Source organism: Gobius niger (assembly GCF_951799975.1).
Source record: "Gobius niger genome assembly, chromosome: 17".
In the NCBI taxonomy this organism is placed as follows: Eukaryota; Metazoa; Chordata; class Actinopteri; order Gobiiformes; family Gobiidae; genus Gobius; species Gobius niger.
This window is the reverse complement of record NC_136868.1, coordinates 23,389,393-23,407,114: the sequence shown is the minus strand read 5'-3', so window position 1 is coordinate 23,407,114 and position 17,722 is coordinate 23,389,393. Positions and strand designations below refer to the sequence as shown.

Here is a 17,722-nt window from a genome sequence, read left to right as displayed (position 1 = left end):
CTACATTACAGGCTGGATATGGTCCTAATGTCTCCCTCCAAAGACATTACAATAGACCTCTTTGCCCTGAGTCTCGGTGTCTCTGTGTGTGACAAGAAATGCTCAGCTCGAGTTTCATCTTGGTCCAAACAGTAAAGAGCAAGTGTCATTATTTCCTCTAAACAACAAACTATAGTAACAGCAATAGCTGATGCAACAGCATCATTTCTAAGGCTTAAGTAAACTATCTATGAAGGACAGACTTTTATAGTGGCCTAATTATAAGACCTAAACATCTTAACCCAACTTATTCAAACAAATTACTTCCTGTGCTGACTTCTTCAATGTGAGACACTTGGTACTTGGCTTATCGTGCAATGTTACTGATTTCCTGGACCTATGTCACACTCAGAGTGAACACATTTTGTCTCATATTTTATTTTTCCTCAACATTTTACTAATCTGAAATTAAATTATTTTGCTCATAAACTTTGGGTATCTTTCCCATCAACACTTATCCAAAGCGAAATAAGGGCAAGGATTTAGGTTATGCACAACTTTATTGGCCCTATAGCAGGGGTAGGCTAGTTTGCTTGGAGAAGAGCTCATTTTCTTATTGACAAAACACCAGGGGCCGAAACTCTCCCAATTGTAGCACAAAGTAAAGCAACATTTCTACAAATGACAACGCTGCACTTAATATTAAGACCCTATTGGCTGTTTTGTGAGGACATTTTAACAGAATTGACCGTATTTTCTGCATTTTTATAGTAGTTTAAAAAGTATTTGATCCCTGATTTATGAAATAATATTCTTAAACTCAGTTTGAGGGCCAGAGATTCTATGCCCGAGGGCCAGATTATTATTGTGTACAGCACTTTGGATGTTATCATTTGTTATACAAAGCTGAGCATCATTGCTGCAACTATACTTGAGTCATGTCATGAGTTAACATTCATTAACTGTATTATTCAGACTGAAAATATGTGTGTAATAAATAACATAACAGCCTCTCAGTCCAAAGCAAGGCTGTAGTCTCAAATACATGTCACTGAATTGATGAGTGCCTTTAATACAATACCATTAATATTCATAAGAATTCCCTTTTATTGTTATCGATCGCATTTATTGTACCACAGTAAAGGCCTGACTGTGCTTTTTACATCTGCTGTCACCATGCCAGCAGAAATGATGGACAGAGCAGTGAAAGGCAACAGACACAGTAACAACAGCACAAGGGAGAAATGAATGGGTTATGTATATCAGGCAGGCAAACACAATATTAAAGAAAGACCGTGAAGGGAATAAATAGAGAATGGTGGTCTGTCACTCTTATACTGGTCCATGTTTTATAGCGCTCTGCAAGATGATGTCATTCTGGAGCGCAGCGGCCGCAATCACCGCTAAGATCCTTGCACTCCTCTGTCATTCACACAGGCTTAAAGTGAGCTCATGTTTACTCTTGGTTTCATGAAGAAGCAAGAAGAGTCACACACTGTCATAAGAAAATAGTGACCGTGGAATTAGATGGCAAAACTTTTGAGTCAGGGGCAAAGATGTACTTAAAATATTTTAGCCACAAATGATTCTTTTCCATTTCTCCCCGGGTTCTAAGGTTGACTGGAGCTTATATGGCAGTAACTAATGATGTCAGGGGAGCACATTGGGAATTAGATGACAGCAATTTCTCACTTTTCCTCACTCAGGGCAAATTGTTTTAATATACAAAGAGGGACAGCTGTTAAAAATCCATGGACTCAGTGAACAGTGCTGAGACGCATAAATAAAACTGTAATACATGCATACTGCCACTGTGTCCTTACAAGCACAGTAATCAAACAAAACGGTAACGCTTTATGATAAGGATACATGAATTCATCATGACTTCATGAATTAATTTACTATGAATACATGTGAAGTCATGATGCTTCATGATGAAATTCCCATGAATTGACATGGTTAATTCAGGCAATGAACTCATTCACGATAACGATTAATTTATCATGATCAGGATAAATTCTTGTGCAGAAGAAACAAACTGTGGCAAGAACCAAACTTTGTATAAACTTGCAACTAAAAATGATCTCATGATTAGCTGCCCCTTAAAATTAAGCGTTGCAGCTTTGATAACGTGTATAAACATACTAGCAAATAGGTTGGGGGTTCGAATCAAGGCTCCCACATGTGCACTCTGCCGTTGTGTCCGTGGGCAAGACACTTTACTCACCTTACATGTGAGAATGTAGTGTAACAGTGAACGTGTGATGGTGGTTGCACCAATGGTGCAAATTGGTAGCCTCACTTTTGTCAGTCTACCCTAGGGCAGCTGTAGCTACAGCACGAGTTTAGTACCACTGACTATCTAGTGAATGAATAATGCGATATACAGGAGTGTTCAGAAAAGCGCTATATAAATCCAATGCATTATTATTATTAATTCTTTTTATGTTGATTAAGCACACAGCTGTAAGCCTATATTCATGTTATCAAAGCTGCGAAGCTTCATTTTAAGGGGCACATTCATAATGAAGTCATGACAACAAAGAATTCATCATGAGCACGATAAATTAATCAGTATGATTAATGAGTTCATTACCTGAATTAACAGTGTGAAATAAGTATTTCATCATGAAACATCATGACCTCACATGAATTCATAATGAATTAATTCATGGAGTCATGATTAATTCATGCATGAATTCATGTACCCTTATAATAAAGCGCTACCAACAAAACGACTCTATCCACCCTGACACCACGCACTACGTGTCCAACTGTGTGCACTTATCTTGTATGCAAAGTCACCTTTTGGAGTCCCTTACTTTGGCTGATCTTGAGCTGAGGTGAAGGGTAGTGTTATGGCGGGACAAGTCAATGTGAAGTATCCAACTAAAGCACAATTGGACCGAGCGCTGCTCCGACACGTCCCGGGCTCATCTGCATTGATTTTACTGTCCTCCCGGGCCCTCTTCGTTTGCCATTAAGAAAGAAGTGACATTCATTTAGGCAGGAGAGATGGACTACCTCATTTCAAACCTGACTTTCATACAGCCGATGAGCAGACCTATATGGGGATATGGTCTTGTTTTACCGATATTATTATAGGTAAATTATTACTTACTTCTCTTTTCTCTGGATTTACTAAAGTTATTATGGAAAATTAACTCCAGGAAGTCACTTTTCAAAGCTGTGGTTCTGTCTGACCACCCAGCCTTAGCTGCAGTTGACCAATCAGAAGCAACACTGGAGTAAGCTCTTTGTCCTTAGTGTCCCCTGACGCGATGAATGGAGAACCTTTTAGCTTTATGACTCCGATGCCTCCTCTTGTAAGTGTGCACACAACCTAATCCAATGCACTCTCTAATATGACAGAGACGTACCCAATGTTGTTCTTTCAAATACCCTCCTGACTTCAGATTATGTCAACATTATTTCACCAGGGCACAAAAGAACAAGACATGCTTGTTACTCTGCTTTGAACAAGTTGAATTATTTATTTCTTGTCAATATTAGACATTTGCTCAAGCTTCTACACAGATAATGACTAATTACTTCTTGAGGCAAGATATTCATGTTTTATTGGATTCTGCATAGCTTGATTATTTGGCTTCTCCTCGCACCATAATGCTACGACAGACAATACTGTATTTCAGAAATCTAGTTATTCAAATGTCTTCGAATCTTTCGCACTGCTCATTAACTGACTTCTTCTTCCCAAAAAAGTGAAGATGCATCTGACAAACTCAACGCGAACTGTCAAAGTCCTCTCAAAGAGCAGGCACATGGAGGGGAACCAGGCTTTTTTCCTACATCCTCAAAAGAGCTTATGAAATTGCGGGTAATGCTCAGAAAATATTGCATTTCCTGACCGGGAACAGTGATAAAATCGGGTCTGTCCCTGAGGTGTGCTGGGATGATCAAAGCAGTCTCACAAATTCACCAGAACATGGTCCACTCCTTTCCTGTTTACAAGCAGATGCCTCGTGTTCCTATGGGCAGTCGGGACTATCTCCTATCTGGGGCACACTTACATTATGTTTAATTAGGTTTATCATTGAAATGTACTAAAAAAAGAGATACATTTTAGTTTCATCCATTTTAATGTCATATATAAAGCTATTTACTATCAAAATATTTGACTACACACAGACTAAGCATCTCTGTTGACCATTAGCACTAAAGCACAAAGTAGTACAGCTTAATCAATGTATTCATAGTTATCACTCTGTTACTGTGTGTTTTGACTGTAAGATTGTTTTACTTGTACAAGCAGCAAGTTAGTCGGTAAGTGCATTTACGGAATAATAATTTTGTGTTTCCAGACCAAATATCCTGTAGAGGCATGTGTGTCCTGCACTCACTGTGGAGATTGTGTTTAGCTTGAACTCTGAACCATCATTTCGTGTGACATCATGTCTGGATGATGAAAAACGAGTCCTGTTTCTGTTTTCGCTTACGCTGCTTCTCTTTCCGTTCAGAATTCATCTTAATCGTGCTGATCTTGAAGGTCAAGAGGGGTTTACAGTGACATTTAAGGAGTGTTTTGCCCTCGCTGAATGTCAATAGGGAGATAAAAGTGGATACAAGGAGCAGTGCCCTTGATGCTCCTGTTGGCACTGCCTCCAGCGTACGCCCGTTCGCTCACTCTGCTCCATCTGTTGATCTGGTGTGACGCCCGTTTTTGTGTTTGGTTTGACTCTAAAGCAGGGCTGTTCACATATATTTCTGGGGGTAACCAGATTTTTTTTTTATAGGCTAGTCGGCTTCTGTGACACTATTTTACCACCACATATAAATATCCACCATGTCCGGCTTAGTCACTGCATACACTTCTTGGATTGAAGTGAAGGAACGATAATAAATCATGAATCATAAAACATTCATTTGTTGTCTATGGGCCAGATTAGATCAGTTGGAGGGCCGCATCTGGCCCTCAGGCCTCGACTTCTGCTCTTGAGTTTGACGTCCAAGCAAAACACTCAATTTCCGAAACTTGAAACTTAAACACAAACACGACTCATGCAGTATTGGCACAACTTTACTGCGCACATTTCCCCGCCATTAAAGAAAAGCATATTTGTGCAATGTCATTTGTCTCAGTCTCGTTCCAACACACTTTCTCACAAGCCTTGCAAAAATAAACTTATTTTGGGACTCTGCCCTTCTCTCCCCAGTCTCTCACTCTCTTTACCATCCCTCATACGTCACTATGGAAACCCGCACAAGTTGCCCATTTATCACGTTTGTCCCATCCTGCTATACCTCCGCCACTATCTGTGCATGGGGCTCCCCTCTTTATGGATGGGACCCGCCATATATCTCACTGCGGTGCACACAGACAAGCCAGTCACACACTGGTCATTTATGGGAGCGCCTGGGACCCATAATAAAAGGCCAGTGTTCGGCTCACACACGCAGCAGAGGGGAAGAGGACGACCATTCACTCTCATTAGATTACTCTGTCAGGGAGGTGTTGTTCTCCACACGGCTCAATATGCTCCATCCCCAAGTCCCAGCTGTCTCATATAGGAACAAGTTAGCGAGAAATACAGCAAAAAAAAACAGGCAATAATGTGTCGGAATGAATCAATGCCGGTGTGCAAGTGCATTTGGAGAAAAGGGAAGAAGAGAAGCAATGAGAAAAGAACATAAGGTGACATACGGCAGCAGGCACTTGACCATGAAAGAGCTGTCAAAGTTGCCAATATGGTCCATTACAACTTTTGACAAGATATCGTTTATGTTTAGTTAAGGGTCCTGACAGCACATGATTTATAAAGCAGCTTCAGACTGGTGGCAAAAAGGGATTAACATTAAAAATAAAAGTTACAGACAGCCCTGAAATCACCAAATGGGCATCACTTAGATATTCTTCTTCTTCTATTTCACATGTCTTAAACCTACATAATGCTTCCTCTCACCTTGGCATTGATTGAGTTCTTGTTGTAAAAGCAACACAGAGCTGCCGTGAAGTCCTTCAGGTTGCATCTTTCTGACATTTTTGTATTCCCCAACTTCTGATCTTCAGCCTCCCCGAGTGACACTGAGATATCCCGCGTGCAAAGAACTCTTCATCCCATTGCGTCAATACGAAGCGTTGTTTAGTATTGACATGTGCGTCTCCATCCTGTCACAGACACTGTCCCGTGCTCTGTCCCCTGCAGAGCGAAGCCTCCACCGCTCACTGCCCTGTGCTATCCATATTCACGCTTTCTCCTCACTTAAGCCCCGCCCACTGTGTCCATGTAAGGATGTGGGGTTTGCTCTCGGCCAATCACAGCTCTGCTCACAAGGAGTGCCGCAAAGGGAAAGCCTTTTGCATCTTTCCTCCTCAAAAAAGCATCGAGGCGTTAATGAATACTGTACATTAAATATTAGTTTAAAAAAAGTTTTGATTTTTAGCTTTTAATTCAATATTTTGATTTGCATAAGCCTATTTCTGCTTGAAGAGGTAGTTCTACTAGGTAAGCAAATACACACAAAGTGCTTCTATAATAAATTATATATTGAAATAGCATTTGTCTGTTTTTCTCATTTGAAAAAGTAACAATTGGTTCATGAGATTTACACTATTTTTCTTTGATGTTCAGTCATTCCAGTGCAATCTCCGAGCATCCTTGAGATGTCATGTTAATGTCAGTCTGACTCCTGTACGCAGACAGGCATTCCACTATTCCCTCTACATAATGCCACTTTTCTCCAACTGGGTACTGTTTATAACTTCCATAAATCTGCGTGTCTAAAAACAGAAAGTGCCTCATATCCTGTGCAGTGTGTGTGTGTTCCCGGGTTAAAATAAGTCCCAGACAGCGACAACAAGCTCGGTCGAGTACTTAATGGCATGACGCTCTCCGAAACAAACATACAGTTACATATCCTGGCCGTCTAGACGTGAGGGAAGACTGTGAGGTGTACTATGTGCTGATAACTGTTGGCTGTGGATCCTAATGACCACAAAAGTGATTATAACAGCTCAAAGACAGCAGTATTTCAGGGGATTCTACTTCATTTTGAGATCCAACATACATCGTCACACACTGATGTAATGATGCTGTAATGCATGTTTGTATGTAGTTTCGTCCATTGCCGCAGAGCACATGTAGCATCAGAAACTCTTCCATGTTTGGACGCTTTTTCCTCATCTCTTCCATTTGACGTTTTGATTCCCCAGTCTTGATCACGGTGTTACGAAACCCAACACACTGTAAACACTGAACTTGTGACATGACGCTCCTTGACGGTGACAGCCCTGTCTAAGCCCTTTTCAGCCGCAGGAAATGTAGCCACTAATTACAGCGCGAAGCCCCGGAGCATCCACCAACCAAATCCATAGAGAGCGTTCTCCGTTCTGCCAACCACAGCGGCCCCAAATCACCAGCTAGGCTAAAAAGTCACCTTAAAATACACACATTCGTCAAACCAGGAATGCTACGGAAAAACAACGCCGGACAGGGACGGGAGTCGGAATCCCATGCAAAGCTTTCTGCATCTTCGATTCCTATCTGCTTGTCGTCTCTGTCAGAACGGGCTGAGAAAAGGCAGTTTCAGCAAGTTCAAAAGAGACAAACCACAGATGAGGGGTTTGATTAGTCCAAAACTGAAAATGAGCATTGGTTTTTCTGTGAGAGGTCAAACATATAAATATATATAAGATAGTTTACCCTTTGTCCTTCCCAGACTTCTGTCAATAATATTTTGTACTTTGATTTATCGTGTTATGAGCTCCTATCAAGCAACACAAGGCCAATGGAAACATGCTCCAGATAAGATCATAAAAAGGCCCTGTGTGTGTCTAATGTACCACGTGCCGCTGTAAGTCAGTGTCATCTTGTTTAGTGGATAAAATCAAACACAAGCTGAAGTGAACGATGGTGCATTGATCATGGTAATGATCATTAGCATTGATCACAGCAACACGTGCGCAATGTTCAAACTGATGTCACAGACCATGAGGACTTTTTTCATTTATTTATTCACTATTTTTTGGCTTGTCTTTCTCCTATGTGATGTCATTCAGTCATTTCTCATTAAATCTCATTAGCAGCCAGGAGTCCTTTTATTGTTATTGCACATCTAACTTTTCAGTAACTTTATATGTAAATTTGAATGTAAATGTTCAACAATATCACATAAATACATAATATGTGACTGTTCTTCTCTCATGATCAATCCATGGCACTATAGTACTGTATGCAGTCTGTGACCCAGATTGCACATGGATTGTATCGAGATGGATTTTCTGACTCAATCAAAAGTATAAACGGCTTTACAGCGGGGCCTGGGGATGTGATTAGGTGAAAACTGACAGTAATAAGACAGAAAAAGGATGACGGGTTGTTGAGAGCTTTGTGACAAAGGGAGGTATGGATCGTTTTAGGCGCATTTGGTTGAGAGTTGAGTTTGAGGTCAGTAAGAGTGGGTTTGTCTGCTTCAGTGTGGCCCAGCTGTTTTTGTAGTTATTGCCTCAAATGCAATGAGACCAGTGTTGGTGGTAACGTATTACAAAGGCATATAGCGTATTACTTAACCAAAACACCAGAATGTATTAGTCAATACATTTCAAGTAACTCGAGTTACAAGTGCATTGAAATGTATGAACGAAAAAAGCCAAACTCCCCCCAAATAGCGGACACTGGTGTTTATCTGCAGTTGCGTGTAGCTAACGTTGTCAAAATAACAAACAGGGGGGAAATGGGGAAAAAGGAAGTCTCTGACTGCAGTTTTGCTCAGTGGCAAATATAAATTTTAGTCTATATTTTGCCAAAAATAACTCAAAAATGACTCAAAGTAGAGTAGCTCTTTTTGAAACAGTAATGTGTAATACAAACATACTACATTTCTAGAGCCGTAATCACTCATATAGATTATATTACAGTTTTAAAGTAACTTGCCCAACACTGAATGAGACTTTTTTGTTGTAAATCACCATTAAACATACTTACAAAGGACAAATATAAAACTGAGTAGACAAAAGTACAAATGGATATTGTGCAGTAGATCAACATCCAGAGGGGAAAATGTAAGCTCTGCAGTGTGATGTTTTTCACCACTCACTGAAATTCTGACTCTTGCTGTAGTTCTGTTCCTTGACCACTAGAGAGCACCATAGTATATCCATGTATTCAGTATGAAAACGTAGTGCTTCATGTGGCGTAGGGGGTGATGTGTAACTTAGATACGCAGGATCTGAAGTTCACAGTAAATCTGTATATATTTTTTTTAAATATAGTTTGGGGCGGATGTGTGAATCGCTTTCGGTCACTGCAACCTGACTATAAATCCCTGCACACAGAGCAGTATTGTTCCTCTTATGAGAGATTAATCCTCAAAGTGTTTCTGCTCAAAGACAGAGTGGGAATATGGGGGAAAGACAGCAGTGAAAGAAAAGGCACCAAACAGACTCTTTCTTGTTAATGCCTCTAAATATGCATCATCTCAGGAAGAGAAGTCACAATTTATACATAATTGCAAGCTTCCGTTCAAATCAACCTATTCATTTTTCTTCCTGTGCTACATTTCAACATTAAAAACACCACGCTACGGCATTCCCTTCAGTCGGATGAAAAATGCACATGAAGCTATTGTTAGACATTTCACTGCTCTGGAAATGGCAGACAATAAAGTATGGGATTTCTTTGAGGATGTTGGATGTATTGTAATCTGCAGACACTTCCTTCCTGGCTGCCGTAATGCACTCTTGACACTGTACATCTGCGACCATACAAAAGGCCATTGCCCTGATACGAAAGCTGTGTACTTTTGACCCCAGGACTGGGCCGTCTGAGTGGGCGGCGCGTGGACGTGTGCGCCTCTCTGCAAACACACCTGCGCAGCTGACAGTTACATATCAGTATATTAAACACGGGATGCACAGTTTTGAATGTGGTCGACGCTCAACACTATTGACATAAGCTCACTGTTCAAGCTCTCTCTATAGAGACAGAAGTTCAGAGGAGATGTTTCGCTAGGTTTGCTTTTCAAGCCACGGCGACAGCATCGAAACAAGGCAGCAGCTGATGGATGGAGGGAGTTTATGAACAGAGGGAGAGAGAGAAAACTAATGAAGGAAAGGTTCACAAATGCTTTGTTTGCAATGTGACTCAGCATGTGCACTTCGATGAACTGAAAATATATGTGTGATGAAATGAAAGATCTTTAAAAAACATTGGAACTTATTAACCTTTTTTCTTCTTCTCCAGTTTACAGCCTATAGGCCAGTGTAACGCCTCACTTGAAAGCTAAGACCTACAAAACTCATCTAAACTTTCCTCATGTTGCCGTGTTGTCGCAACCCTTTTGCTATTTATTTTCATTACTTGTTTTGTTGTTTACATGTGGCATTTTGTCCCTTTTTCATCCCTTTTCTGTTACTCTTTTGTTGCTCTGTAGTGGCTTTTTTGTCACTTTTTCCATCGCTTGCATATCACTTTCTGTTGTGTTTTGTCACTTTGCTGTTGTAGCGTTTTTGTTGCTTTTTTTTGTCACACATTTCTGTTATTCCTTGGCTGCTTTTTTGTTGCGGTTTTGTCACTTTGCCGTCGCTCTTTTGTTGCGTTTTCATCCTCGTTCTTTTTTCATGAAGCTTTCAGATTTGGGTGATGCCAAATAAACTGGAGAAAATGTGCCCCGTTTAGGTTGAGGATAAGAGGTTAATGAACCTATTGCTGCAACTTCTAAATCAGATTTATTCTACTGTAAACCTCGTCAAAAGATTATGTGCTGCATCTGCTGTTAATGGCCGAGCATCATTTCTACAAATACTCGTGCTGTATAATATTATAGGCATAAAAAGAAGGATCTCAGGTTGTAAATGTTATAGTGGAATTGACCATCATTTCAGTGTTTCGTTGCTCTACCCTTGCTGTTCTTTAACACAAATGCAGAACAGAAAAGCACAATGTTAGTCCAATGGCTGAAGGGAATTTAAAAATAAATATATCCTAAAGCAGTACTAAGTAACCTTTACCTTAATACATTTCTCTGGGGGTAATACATGTGTCAATGGGATATTTAGGGGGTCTTTTATCTCCCCCTGGTGTCTATGGCCAGAAAACCACAATTGCAACTTCACGGGTTCCGGGTCGGAGTCACCAATACACATTAATAGAATCACAAAGAAGAAGCTAGAAGAAGAAGAAGAACGGGCAAAGCTAACTGCGGGCTAGCGCCACTTAAACAGTATTTACAGCCAAGTTTGAGTGAAAAAAATGATCTCCATTGTGTAATTGGATGTACAATATCCCTCTCTCTCTTTATCTTTTCTGTCAGCGTAGTATTTACTCTCACAAAAAAAAGCTAAAAAACCACAACATGCTACAACACCTGCAGTGGCGCTTATGGCCTCTAGGGGCATGAGTTGCTTAATGCTGCGTTTAAGAAAAAAAAGAGGAAATCGAGAACAACAAGCAGCCTGACACTGAAGGGAAGCTTACGTCAAAAGCAACATGTCATTAAACTGTAGATTAATGAGTTTCGCACTGTGTATCAGACGTCATTCATTCAAGTCTTGACCCTCAGCATGCGACATAGTGATATCATAAAAAGCATGAATGTCGGCTGAATTGATTATCTCTTAATGAGGATGTTTGGTGTGAGTAAATATGGACATTTCTTTGCCAAGTGTCAAATTTCGCACAAACACGTGAACACAAATGGACTTCACTGCCCTTTGTCCGTCCGAAGACACCATTGTCAGTGACTGTGTAGTTGTTTCAGTTGAATCCAAGTGTTTCATTATGACATGACACGCTTTTGACCATAAAGAAAAGACAGAGCGTCGAGAATGAAACAGCCCACCCGTTGTATTTCATATCCCGTGTCAGCCGTGCGATCACAGCTCATGATAGGAGGTGAATCATGGCCTGTCAGTCACCACTTTTTTTTTTTTTTTACAGAGCAAGGACACAGGTGCTGCTGCCCTCTGATTGTGTAAAGGTAATTTACAGCCAATGCTCTGTGACACATGAGGGAGAACTGAAGATGTAAACAATCATATTATTATAATGACACAACATACAGTAAGCTACCAAATGGTTCTGTGAGATATGGCCAAGGACTACAGTGTGTAAGGCATGGGAATGAGCAGGAGTTATATTTTTACATTGGGGTGAAGAGTTTGAGGTTTTGAAAATGACAAGTTGCACTTTTTGGCACGGTGCACAGCCTCTACCGGGAGCATAAAATCCTCACATGTTGGCAGCAGTGTGATCCAGCAAGTACATGTGAATATGAGTCATAAACTGTTAAGATGTTTTTCATTGTATAGTTCTGCAAGTTCCCGTGCCATGCGGAGATTCTGGAGGATCTACGTGTATACCGTAAGTTGAAATGACCACTATTCGCACAGAAAATGTAAAGATAAATCAATGTTCCTTACCTTGACATAGTCCACAGTAGCGTCCGGGCCAGGCGTGTGGTCCCTGGGGAAAATAGAGAGAGACAAGGTCCGGTTCAACGAACACATCCTTCAAGAAGCTATAAAACAATATTCTAACAAGGGGTCGATTAAGAAATGCTACGTCTCACACAGGCCCATGTGATGCCCCTGAGCACTAACCATCTAACCATCAAAGTCAAAGCATTTGTGGATATGTGCCTGTTGCTTTCCCCCTGACTTGAGTGGTAAACATGTGCACTGGCTGTGGGTCTGCCTTGGCTTTTCTCCCTCCCAGCATCGTATCTCCTCCCCCATCACAGCACACATCGCAGCCACACGACCTGGCCTTTGGAGTCCACTGGCAAATTCACAGAGAGGCTGAAGCACACGCGACACCGCACCTAAGCAATTCTTGGAAATAGCCGCTAATGTGCAAAGAACAAAGAGGTATCGCAAGCTAAAATGAACTGAGATAGAAAAAAGCAAAAAAAAGTATCTGAAGTGTGTAAACAAAAGATGTGTTTAAGTAGCTGTAACATAATCAGCTAATCTGGGATCTTAGGGGCCACCTACAAGCCACTCATTTATGGCTTCCTACTTGAACGTTAGTGTAGCAACAAGTGAGGAAAGCCTACAAGCCCACTATTTCAGGAATTCGCTTTCCACAAAAACAAAAGCACCAAACATCAATTTCCGTTTTATCAAATAATTTTACACACATCAGCTCAAGAGGAACAGCCAAGACTGAGTGAAGGAGGCAATTAGCTCAAATCTCCACCAGCATTTGCAAAGGTTGGTAGTTGAAATCCCTTAAGCCTGCACCGGTGTTCCCACGGGAATATTAGCACTCTCCCCGGTGTTTACCAAACCAGATATGTTTAGCTCTAAGTCCTTTTACTTTTCAGATGGCCCCCAAATAATGAGTGGGATTTAGTTATGTAACGAAGCACAAGCCTCCATTCACAACCGTGCGTCTCCATTATTCATAAAAAGGTGGTGAGTGGGGGGCGCTTTCATGTCGCCGCAGGAGATTTCTCATTTCATATGACAGTGTGGATGTCAACAAATGCTCTAATCCAACACATCCTGTCAGTGGTTCTGCATAGATTAGTTGTCCTCAGCACAGAGGGCACACGGAGCCTGCTACAAGACAATGTTCCTCAGCCACTCTCTGCCAATCAACCTGCATTTAACACATTTTACGCCACTGCTTTGTAACTAGTATTGCCATTGAGTTTACACACAGTCCATGCATTTCTCTCTATCTGATTGCCCACATGCTTCACCGCATTCAGGGACCATCTGCCTGTTCAAGCCCTGCCTTTCCCCCAGTGCTGAGGGGGTGCTGTGAGATGCACCAAATAACAGACACCACCCATAACCTCCCCATACAGCCACTCAGAGACGACCCTGAAACTTTGTTTAACTCCAAAAGGGCCTGAGGGAGCTAAACTGTGACCTACCGTACTGTATATGCAAACGTAGCTGTTTCTGTATCATTAATACTAAAATTCATAAAAATCTTACAATGCAAGTATTAAACCACTGCTAAATCATAGTCTAAACTAGATACAAATTCAAAGGTGCTAAAACAGGGCTAAGCAGTTGTCACCACATTTCACTTCGACCTCAACCTTAGCTCCACTAAAATATGGAATAAAGGATTATCTTAAAGGTGCATTAAGCAACTTTTTATGTGAGAAAAAAAAAAAAGAGTTGCTATTTGTGCATATTTGACCTTGTAGTGACCCAGTGGCTGTGTGAGTGGTCAGCTAGGTGCGTTTACGTTTGATCATGTGGCCTCTACAACGCTCCAGGATCAATTGTTTCGTGTGTTTTCTGGTGAGAGGGTCTGTCAGCAGTGAAAACAATTGATCCTTAAGTGTCTTAGAGACCACTGTGACGGAAAGTAAAGGTGCCATGCTGACCACTCAACAGCCGCTGGGTCACTACGAGGTCATTATACACACAAATATCAACTCTTTTTTTTCACATAAAAAGTTGCATAATGCACCTTTAAACTATAAGAAAGTGTCTGGATACAACTGGAAAGAGGCTGTGTGCCACCAGTAGCACCGACACCACTGTCATGCAGCTTTTCCGACACAACGCGACTATTGCCAAATGTTCAAATAAACAATTTCTTTGTGGTCCGTATTGTTGTGTTTTTGAAAATAATACTTCCACTCAGCACTGAGCAGTGGGGGAGTCATCCAAAATTCCCCGACTTTCCTGAAATAGATTTTCCACATCATCAGCTTGAGTGACACAAAACAGTTTGATGTATTTAATTTTGCAGAAATGTTTCTTTAGGCACCCCCCTCCCCAGTCCACATCCTGACCCACCTCGACCCTGTTTTATGGGACCTGGATGGATTATACCACTTGTTGATATGTGTATGCGTTTGTCTGAAGCTGATAAGCCTGGACTCCTTCAGTGTCAACGTGACATGACCAGATCCAGACATTCCAGTCTCTCACAGGCCGACCACTGCTAACTTTAACTGTTTCTGCCCATACGGCAAGTCAGAGCTGGGATTTTCTCTCTACGACCACAACACTGCATGGACGCGCACAAATAAACAGAATATAAAGAGAAAAGGGATGAAGTGACAGAAAAACCACTGGGCCGCAGTCTTTTTCTGTCCAGTCTGTTGTTGTACAAGCTCGGCCACACAATACTGAGCACGACCACAAGCGGCTTCAGTCACTGTGCGCATGCATTTGACGGAGAGAGTGGGAGTGAGGGGGTAAAGGCTGCAGCGGCTGTGGGGGGCCAACAGAGGTCACTGTGATCTCAAATTGCATTCATTGAAATTTTGTATTCTTGCAGGGCTTGGAAATACTGTGGGAGATGGACAGTGGGTCTAGGAATGTGAATCATGAATGTAAAAAGCAAATTCTAAAAAGCTTTTTCTTGGTCTAAGTAAATTCAAGCTTTGCAATATAATTTAGACACTTTGTAAATGCTTGAAACACACTTCAAAAAAGGGAATTTAAAATTGTCATCATATTTTCTATAACAAGAGTGAAATTGCTGAAAAGCAAACAGTACATAAAAAGTAAAGATTTTTTTCGTTGTATGTAACTCTTTTTTGAGAGCCACACCCCATGCTGTCATGGTGGTCTGCAGAGCTGCCCATGGAGGGCTCCTCAAAGACAAAACCGACCAATGGGAGCAAGAGTAACATAAGGTCAAGGGGTCGGGGGGAAGATGACAACGTGAGCAATGGAAAGTCAAGACCAACTGCCCATGTGTCTGGCCTGTCTTACGGGTTCATATAGTTCGAAAACAATTTTAATGGGGGAAAAACACATTCTGTGGAAAAAAAGAATAGATGGTTTTATATATCACTTGGAATACTTTGATACTTATTACCAACTAAATACAACAACAAAGCTGAGATGGTCAACAGCTAAACACTTGATATTGCAAAGTCTCCTATGTGCCTAGCCTATACTGTATATAAAGATGTGTTGATGCCCTATAGAGCATCTGGTATTCATCAAAGTGTAAAGGACCGGCTTTGATGATGAAAAAGAACAGTTTGTCGCGTGACAGAGCCCATTGGATCTGCACGGTAGGAGTGAAAAATGAGTGAAAAGTGAGCATTTATAATGTGGCCACCTGCAGAAGCTGAATTGTGGCAGGACAAATTGTGGAGCAGTGTGTCAGCAGTGGATGAAATGTATCCCTCAGACTGAGCGAGGAGGCGCACAAAGAGGAGATGGTGATGTGTGATCTGCTCTGCCACACCCTGACCTACAAAGGCTGCCCAATGCTCGGAGCTACACACAAATGCACTGAGGTCCACACGCAGGCTCGCAGTCACAAAGCCGGCCCTATCAGATCCAGCCGGCTGTAACTCTACCCTGGAGATGCAGAGATGGCAGGACGTGATGAGCGATGAGCTCTGTGGTGCTTCTGAAGTTCTACATCTGACTGCTACAGCCCACAGCACTGTATCTCCACGCTTTCATCCAAAACACCTGTGTTTTATTGGGAAACAATAGTGTGTAAAGCTGTCTCAATATTAGAGGTTTAACAACATGGTAATGACAGCGCCCTTTGACACAGCTCAGCTCAAGCATTTCTAGAATAAGGCATCATAGTGCACAAAAGCATATCGAATCATCTTTACACTATACTGTATAGAGTCATATCACTGTAGACCTTCAGACCTCTTTGACCAAACGTAGTTGTTTGAAAGCCTACATGTTGTTTAATATAATAAACAAAAAACATGCAACATGCAGTTTAGATCATTGTGACACAAATGATCTAAACTAATAACAGCCCGAAAGCCTGATTACCTGAAACCATGGAAGTCGTCTTTGATGTTCTGCACCAGTGGGGAGGGCAGTGGCTGAACAGGCCCAGGACTCAGAGGAGGGTAATGCTTGCCCTGGCTGTGGTTGACTCTGTGGTCCCAGGTGAAGCTGCCCTGAACCAGGTTGTGCCCTGCTTTCTTTTTCCGAGGCAGCGTGCCATGAATGGACACCTGCTGGAGTGCACTCGGGGGCTCTGATAGGCTGCCACCCTGACCTGATGGATAACTGTGGAGAAGATGAAGAAAATCAGTAAAATATTGAAGATTATACAATTTACTTCTGAAGGTCAACCATACCAAGGCCACATTCAAAATAGCTTGCACAATTGAGTTGTTCTACACACAACCAAGCTGGCCATTTTGGTAATGGGCACTTACCCAGGCCTGGAGCTGAGCAGGTCCATTGAGGAGGCTAGAGATCCCTGAAGCCTCCTGGATGAGCAGGCTCCTGGGGCCCCCAGTGAATATGAGGGCCCCGTCAGTGGAGTGTGGACCGGTCCTCCTCCCAGAGTGTGGTGGTGCGTGTGGAGTGACCTGGGTAGACTGGCAAAACGCCCCTCAGCCATCATCCTCAGCTCTAGACAGGACAACAGACATAAATCACTGCTTAGAGTATTCTGTAACAGTGAACAGGGCTATACCTTCACCTGGCACACAGCATTATATAACAGCACAAACACATCATAAGTTTGAGTGTCACCTTTCTCTATGAAATCTGACCAGAAAAACGCTGAGGGTGAATGACATAAACGGTTGTGATATACGACACACTGGTAAAGAGATACAGTCGAGATGACACACAAACAAACGTAACACTCAGGTGAACAGCACAAGGTACACATGTGGCCCCTGGGAGGAAATGCTTCTTTTGTTGCATAACAATATCAGTGAGAAAATTCTATACTTGTACATGGACAACCTGTAATGTTGCCTACTTTAGTATCTTGTAAAGCACTTTTTTAGCTCAAACTAGTGTCAAAAACAGCTTTGTTTCTGCTTTTGCTTCTCTCTGTTTCCAGCCTTGGGGTAGAACGCT

The 17,722-nt window shown here is 41.7% G+C and overlaps 1 protein-coding gene across 3 annotated transcripts in view; it reads right to left on the bottom strand.

Annotated features, from left to right (window-relative positions):
- bcar3 (BCAR3 adaptor protein, NSP family member) overlaps positions 1-17,722 on the bottom strand; it is a 53,941-nt gene that overhangs the window by 7,006 nt on the left and 29,213 nt on the right. For 2 of the 3 annotated variants that reach the window (XM_079574527.1, XM_079574528.1), the window contains 3 exons: positions 17,065-17,263; positions 16,670-16,912; positions 12,356-12,398 (listed from right to left, as the gene is read on the bottom strand). In XM_079574527.1, the coding sequence (XP_079430653.1) occupies positions 12,356-12,398; positions 16,670-16,912; positions 17,065-17,263 (485 nt within the window). Of the gene's footprint in view, positions 1-5,900; positions 6,193-12,355; positions 12,399-16,669; positions 16,913-17,064; positions 17,264-17,722 lie in introns of those variants that run through there. The other variant, XM_079574529.1, reaches the window with a different exon arrangement.